The sequence below is a fragment of the Sceloporus undulatus genome, chromosome 3, assembly GCF_019175285.1.
Source record: "Sceloporus undulatus isolate JIND9_A2432 ecotype Alabama chromosome 3, SceUnd_v1.1, whole genome shotgun sequence".
Taxonomy (NCBI): Eukaryota; Metazoa; Chordata; class Lepidosauria; order Squamata; family Phrynosomatidae; genus Sceloporus; species Sceloporus undulatus.
In genome coordinates, this window is record NC_056524.1 from 141,640,346 (window position 1) to 141,648,452 (window position 8,107).

General features: G+C 38.3%; 1 protein-coding gene across 2 annotated transcripts in view; it reads left to right on the forward strand.

The window, feature by feature from the left end:
* Positions 1-8,107, forward strand: part of GTF2F2 (general transcription factor IIF subunit 2) — a 96,613-nt gene that overhangs the window by 28,404 nt on the left and 60,102 nt on the right. The window contains exon 5 of one of the 2 annotated variants that reach the window (XM_042458376.1): positions 3,915-3,953. The exons of the other annotated variant lie outside the window; for it this stretch is intronic. Within the exon in view, the coding sequence (XP_042314310.1) occupies positions 3,915-3,953 (39 nt within the window). The remainder of the gene's footprint in view (positions 1-3,914; positions 3,954-8,107) is intronic. 2 annotated transcript variants of the gene reach the window in all.

The window sequence follows — 8,107 nt, forward strand, 5'->3', positions numbered from 1 at the left end:
ACTAGGGAATTCTGAGAATTGTAGTTTTGTGAGACATTGGCTTTTTCTGCCTGATAACTCTTGTAACACAACAAACTACAGTTCCCAGGATTCCCTATCACTGAGCCAGGGCAGTTACAGTGGTCTCAAACGGGATTATTTTTACAGTGTGTTTTGTATACTTGTCTCCTTTGGATGTTTTTAAACAGAGACTAGATGGCCATCTGTGGGATGTGTGTGAGTTGGACTTGGGCAAGGGGTTGAACTTGATGGCCCTTCCAACTCTGTGATTCAGTGAAACTATTTGTCACACACCTGTATTTCTCTTTTCTTTCCACTCCCACAAGCATGTATACTTCTATCACTCTTCAGATACATTATTTATTAAAGTTAATAAGAAATTTATTTTAGTAGAGGTCACTAATACACCACAAGTACAGGAATAAGTGAATACTGTATATACTCATGTATAAGTCTAGAAATTTTAGTCTAAAAATTCAACCCAAAAAACAGAGTTGACTTATCCACAGGTCAATACAAGTGCTGTACTTTAACTCTTATTTTTAAAAAGGAACCATCTCTTGATGAAAAGTGAGAATGCAATCTGTCTTGGAAGCACTGACCCCCTTCTGTTCTCTCATCCATCAAGCCTTTAGTGTGAGCATGAACACTTTTGCCAACTGGAATTTTATAAGTCCTTTGGCACTGTTTTCCTTTGCTTTATCTTTTAGATCCTTTGTTACATGCCCCTAAATATTACCCTCGACTTATCCATGGGTCATATCAAAATCCATAATTTTGGCCCTAAAATTTGCCCTCGACTTATACATGAGGTCGACTTATAGTTGAGTATATACGGCACCTACAAAGTGAATCAAAGTTGTGATTCTTAATCAGAAATATTTTGAGAGTCTAATCAAGAAGCATGGTGTGCAAAGCTCAGTGGTAGGGCACATGTTTTGCATTTAGGAAACAGGGATCCCAAATTCATTCTATTGCATCTTTAGTTTTAATGGCCAGGTATCCAAGAAGCCCATTCTTCCCTGATACATCTTATCATAATTGCACAATTAAAAGGAGTGAGTAAAATGAAGGCAGATGAGGAGGGTAATGGGTAAACAGATAAAGAAGGGCAGGGAAGTGGAAGCAGCCATGAGACAAAGAAATGGGAGATGAAGTTGTTAAAAACCTTTTGTCTAATTATCCAAGTACATTGCAGTGCATGAACAAGATTTCAAAGGGATAAATTTCAACTCAGTCTAAATAGTATCCAAGATTGCATCTATACTATAATATAGAATAGAAACCAGGCCAGTGTATAATAATTAAGGGAGGAAAATTACTGAAGTGAGTAATAATACACCCATATCCTTAGAAAGATTCCAAACGTTTTTCTTCTATACAGGCCGGATGGAAGGGAACACCTGCCTCTCACGCTTAAAACGTCTGACTTCCTTCTTGGTCTCCTGCTCAGCAAGCAAATGACTCACCTTCTCTATCCCCATTCCACTCTAAGACTCACTTTCCTCCTTTTTCTACTTTCTCAAACTGCTCTTTTGCTACACAGCTCCAACTCTTCTCCTCTTACCTAGGCTTCAGAAACTTCTTTCTCTCCCCATCTCCCTCACTTCCCAAAGAAATCGCACAGATTAATCTGCCTAATAGCAGAACCATGTGCTACATTTATTCCACTTCTAATATTTCCTTTGAGGCAGCCAACCTTCCTGTTTTGTTGAATGTGACAGAAGGAGAGTCGTGCTCTTGTGGCCTAATCAACTAAAGCATATCTTTTAATTCAGTGTTAAATTGGGAAATCTAGTGAGTTAGATCTGGAAAATCTGATCAATCAGTAACATCAGTTAATTAGCAAATTAATTCTAAGCTCTGGTCTGTATATATATTAGATGGATTGGAATTGAGAATTTAATCCCTGCTGAATTTAATCCATATTTTTAGTTGGCTCTTCAGTGGCATGCTGTATGCATGCACTCCTTTTTCTTCCACTGTGTCTGCTGTTCCCTGACTTTTGTGCTATGTGTCTTTTAGAGGCAGTTTCTCCAATAAGGTGGAGGGCTAGTTCAAGCTGCCCCGATTGTTCTCAGAGGGGCGGGATACAAATAAATTTTATTATTATTATTATTATTATTATTAAGAGCAGAACTTGGAGTTAGACATTCTGCTGTCCATGAGATCATGTGGGCTGGGATTCTTAATTCATTTTGTCAGTACCAAGAATGGGAAATGAAATGTAGATAATACCATTGCCCTGTGTGAGGGAAAGTATGCCAAGGGTTGTTTTTCTCATCTTGAGTTTAGTAAGATACTTAAACACAGGGCTTTTTGGAAGACCCATCCACACTTCATAGCTTCTTTTTTAACTCTAAAGAAAAGTTTTATTCTAATTAAGGAGGTCTAGAGCAAATGATACCAGTACATGTAGGACCCCCTGTCCTACAAGCACAGAGAATGTAAGTTACAGGATACAGTCATTTCAGCCAAGCCAGTAAAATACCAAAAATCTGAATGCCACTAGCTAGTACATGTTCTTAATCCTACTTACAACTCAGATGGGATTAGTAGTCCTTGATGTTTCTGGACATCTGGGAGCCAGGACTCCATTGTCCAGCTCCACCAGCGCTTTAAGGTCTGCCTTAGGGCAGGCAGCCCTAAAAGGTAGACAAAGGCAGACTCTGGCAGACTCAAGCCTTGCATTGGATGGAGGCTTTTTAAAACCTTTCCTCAGAAGCATCTCAAAGATTCTCTTTATCTTAACTGACGAGTGACATCTTCCTTATATTATTGACTCTTCTGTATAAGATACCTCTTTTTAAATACTTGAAACTTGCCTTTACTTCAATGCAAAGATTTATAATTCAGTCACTCAGAGGGCCACTTCTATATATTTATAAACGCAAAAGGCCCCACTGCTAGAGTACTTTTGGGAAAGCATTTTTTGTTAACGAAAGCCCCAATAATCACAAAAAGCAAATAAAATGGTAGGTCTTTTTCTAGACTTGATTGCTTTAAACAGGAGGTGTGGCTCGCCTGATTGAACTCACCTATCCATATTTTTAAAATATTCAATGTGCATAAAAATGAACAAACAGTCTTACCATTTAATTGGGGGAAGGTGTTTGTGAAAACCTCTTCTCTCTTTACTAGGGCGAGTAGCTGTGGTTCTCTAGATATTTTTGAACTGCAGCTTACATAGTCCCGTACTATTAGGTATATTGATTAGTTCTGATCATCCTGGCTCTTAGCCCTGTTTTCCTCTTTCATCTGGTAGCCTACTATCCAGTCTCTGCAGAATTAAATCTTCCTTAGTCATTCTTGCTTGCTTGCTGTCTATATAGTGAATAGTTACCCTCCTTTTTTCTAATTTGTCACAAAGTCTCTCTGTAGCCCCAGTTCTGTTTCTCTTTGCACCAGATTGCACATGCTTGGCCTTTTCATCTTCCTCCCTACATGATTTGCCTTCTGCCTCTTATGTATCCTTTTCTAAGCTGGTAGAAATAGAGCACAAAGCTTTTAGTCATTGAGCACAGCAAGAGAGTCTCCGATACAAAAGGATATTCAGAATGGCTGGCTGGCCAATTGACCAGTTGTCCCCAATAGTCTAAAAAAAATGGTATCAATTTTGCAGCACAACTCATAGTCCAAGGAAAAAGTTGCAGTGGTACTCATTAACCACTGCTTCACCCATGCTTGATAGTTTTGGTGTGAGACTTGAATCTTCCCACTGTGTTGGGGAAAGGCTTCAAGCATGAGGTGTATTGAATGTCCCAGATGGGTCAGGCTTGACTGACAGTGCTTATATAATGCAGGCCCTAGACGAACGACAGTTTATAACATTTCATAAAATAGACTTAACAGTAATAATTCTCTTAGTATTGAAAGTCATGAAGTCCTTACCCTTACTTTATTGTTGTTTCCAGAGTGCCAGACTGATGAAAAATCTGAGAGCAGCAATAGCGGTAAGTGTTTTGTGTAATCTTAATTGTGAAACTAATAAAGAAACTTTCATTTCCAGTCTTTAACATGTTTTTCCTCCACTCTACCCCTCAGGGCCACATGGAGGCCCTCTGGAAAAATAAATATGCCAGGCCTCACTAACTTCCCCCCCAGCTCAACAAATGTTTGCTACCTACAAACAGAAGATAGTACTGCAAGCTAAATACAGATTTAAATGAATTGAAATTTATTAACCTATTAGGAAAACCAAATAACCCCAAGATGCACACTTCTGGGTTCTCTTGGTATGCTTATCAGAGTTCAAGTGTTAATCTTTCATGGTCTTGGAGCTATTTGGAGGGAGTCAGGTACACACACATATATACACCTTTATTAGTAAAGTTTCCCACGCATTAAGATGATTACCATTATAAGGCATTAAAAAAGAAATTAAGAACATATATTCAAAATGACATGCCAGCAATTATTCTCCCTTTTCAATTCCAAGTTCTTATCTTCATATTGTTCAGTGAAGCCATGTTGTGTTCCATATAAAACTAAGACCAGCAGCATGCTTTTACTAGGATCTGTTTTCATGATTACTTCATGATAACTATGATTTCTTTTCATCTATTATGAAGTCTCATTCTGGAAATATTCAGTGACACTGTTTCTTTTGAAATGCTATTATATGTGTTGTACAGTTTGTGATACATGTTTTTTTTTATCTTGTTATATTTGCTTTAAAGTAGACATACTGAATCAATGGAATATACTGAAGTATTGAGTTACCAAATTTGCTCTGATTCAGCGTGTCCACTTTTGTTTGGACAAGCATTTGAATTTGGGCCTTCATATTTTATGACTGCAGTAACAAGAGATTTTAATTTTGCCAGAATTTCAAAAATTATATTTAGTTGTATGATAAGAAACAGTGAGATATGAAACTGCCTATACTAGAATACAAAGTGTGGGCATGAACAAACTAACCCTAACATTATGATATTTGAGACACTAACAGGCAGAGCTTGGAAGTAATGGGTTGTATATAAATAATTCTTTTCTCCAATGACTATGTCAGAATTAACTGAAATTACAACCATAATATAACTAGGGATATTTTCATTCCTTTTATGGAGTTACTACTGTAACTCTTTTAGTTACTTTTGTCATTAAGAGACATGTGTGGACTCACTACATAGATATGTTTTGTACAGCTTGTAATGCTTTGAAAAAAGCAATTAAAGGGTATTTTAATTTTGAACAAGGAGAAAGCAAAGAGTTACTCTTAAAAACAATAAGCTTAACAGTAATTAACTATGGATGTGTGCATGTGCATATATGTGTTGTAGGCATGGGAAGATCATGGCAAAATGACTGTCATGTCCAGAGCTCTTAATATCAAATTGCACTTAGAGTGGAAAGTATGTGAGAGGATAGTGAGAGGTTTGTGAGGAAATAAATTTCCCTTCTGTTCTGTTTTGTATTATTCTCTTTTCCTTTCCATTGACTACAGTGGAAGATAATTAACTTTGTCAGGGCAAGACAGGCAGATATAATGGCCCTTTGAGTCGGGTGTATTTGAGACTATTCAGAGCCAATCCCAACATGGTTGGATTTCCTTCCCATTCTCAGCAGGACACCTGCAAGTTTTCTATGGGACCTCTGGAAGTTTGTTTACCATCTTGTCAATGCATCACCCTCTCTACAACTGCAGCTGCACTTCTATTATTACCAAAAGCCCTTTGACCAAACTTTCATTTTAGGATTGTTCCTTGAACTGGTCTCCTATAGGCTTTAATCTTACGATAAGACTGTTGCCAAATCTCAGAAATGTGCAGAAGCCTGTGTGCATGGTATTGTTCATGTTCTTGCTTGGCTACAACATGAGATGGGTGGTACTCTGCACAGTTAGAGTGACTGCATGGAATATGTCTTTAAGTGACGATAATTGCTTGTTTCATACCCAGTATGATGCCACAGTGTTTTTCTTGTAAAAGCCTGCCCTGGCTTCCATTACGTTTTTGAGATCTCAGGTTTTTATGCACAAAGGAATGTGTTTCTGTCAACAACACATTACTTACCTGAGAGTGGAAAAAAAAACCCAGATGAATCATAGAATTCAAAGACATAGCTGTTCTAGTCTGGAAAATCAGTATGCAAAGGGATCTTGTAGCACCTTTGAGAATATCAGAGTTGGATGGAGAGTGCACCACTCTCTGAAGCAATCTAGTCCACTGTCAATCAGCTCTTCCAATCAAGAAGTTCTTCCTAATGTTTAGATGGAATCTTTTCTTGTAATTTGGATCCATTGATTTGTGTTCTCGTCTCTGGAGTACCAAAAACAAGCTTGCTCCATCTTCTACTTGACATTATTTGAAAGATAGCTATAATGACATCTCTCAGTCTTCTCTTCTTCAAGCTAAACATGCCCAGCTTCTTCAGCTGTTCCTTAGTTTCCCAGCTTTTGATCACTTTGGTCACCCTTCTCTGGATACATTCCAGCTTGTTGATAGCCTTCTTGGACTACAGTGCACAGTTCTGGATACAGTATGCCAGATGAGGTCTGGCCAAAGCAGAATAGAGTGGCACTATTCTTTTCTTGGTTTGGACTCTATACTTCTGTTAATGTAGCCCAGAATTCTATTGGCTTTTTTGCCTGCTACGTCACACTGTTGACTCATGCTTAACCTGTGGTCTACTACAACTCCTAGATCTTTTTCACATTTAGTGCTTTCAAGAGAGGTGTCACCTATCCTGTATTTGTGAATTTCATTTTTCCTGCCTAGATGTAGTATCTTACATTTATCTCTGTTGAATTTGATTTTGTTAGTTGTGATTCAGCAATCCAATCTGTCAAGGTCATTTTGAATTATGTTCCTATCCCAAGGCATATTAGCTTGCTTTCCTCATTTGGTGTCATCTGCGAATTTGTAAGCATGCTTCTTTCCATCATCTAAGTCATTATTGAAGATGTTAAACAACTGGGCCCAGGACCAACCTTGAGGGGCCCAGCATGAACATGAGGAGACTCTGATTCGATGTATGGGGCAGCAGAGGGAAGCTCACTTACTTGGGGGTTGTTGAACTCTCACATGTTGTGCAGGGAGCTGATACTCATTACAGGTTTATGCAACACAGCAAGTGCTTCAGCGTGAGCAGATCTTGCAAAGTAAGAGGAAGCTAGCCAAAACCCAAAGTGTTTAGTCTGAAGGAAGTAATGGTCTGCAGTCCAGGAGGGAAGCCTTATATCTATTTATTTTCCCTTATGATACCTTGTATTAGTGAATACCGTTCTTAGCTTTCAGTCTAACAGAGTTTATAGTTAGATTGTTGGCTGTGGCAGTTCTCAAGTGATGCCATTGTATGGTAGCCTAACATTCCAGTTATGTTTATATACAGATATTTTGAACCGTCGTAGTAGCTAAGTACATCTCCTGGCTCGACCTCTCTAAACCAACAGAAGCTCAGTGCTCTGGTCACTGGCAGAATGAATCTTCTTCTTGTGCAGCGTGATTGCCAATAAAATGTATTTGTGTTTTCGAATAAGTGTGGCAATAGTGTCACACTTGGTGATAAGAGGGATTATGAATATGGAACAGTTACAGTGAGTAAAAAAATCTACTGCCCACAATCGTAACTTCCTCCACCTGTAGTAACTTTGCCAGACATAAACTGCAAGAGAAGGATGTCCATTTTCCTGCACAATTGGAGCATGAATGAATGATGTTATCAATTGACTGTTTTCGAAGTGTATCAGTAAAGTATGTTCTAGAATTTTGAGGTTGGCCTCTTATTTGGTGGAATTAAGTAGGGAGAATAGGAGCATGGAATAAGAAACGCCGGAGCAACAGAAATATGTGAAATTTAATCCTGTCTTCCTAGGCTACCCAATGGCTTCTCCTTTCCCTTACAGAAGATCCAGGGAGCATACCTGACCAAAAAAATGTGGAATGTTGTGCCCCTGGAAAGTATCAGAGTGTGTGTTTATTATTGACCAAAATTGGTTTTTGTTACCTTAGTTTCGTTAATTAATTTAATTTAATCATCTCTACACACAACTACCATATCTCCCTTCATCACCTTGCAAGTTGTGTTATATGTCCTTCACTTTTATACTGTTCGACCATTTTTATTTTTCGTGCCCCCTCCTTTTCTCCTCCCTGTTCCCGTTTTT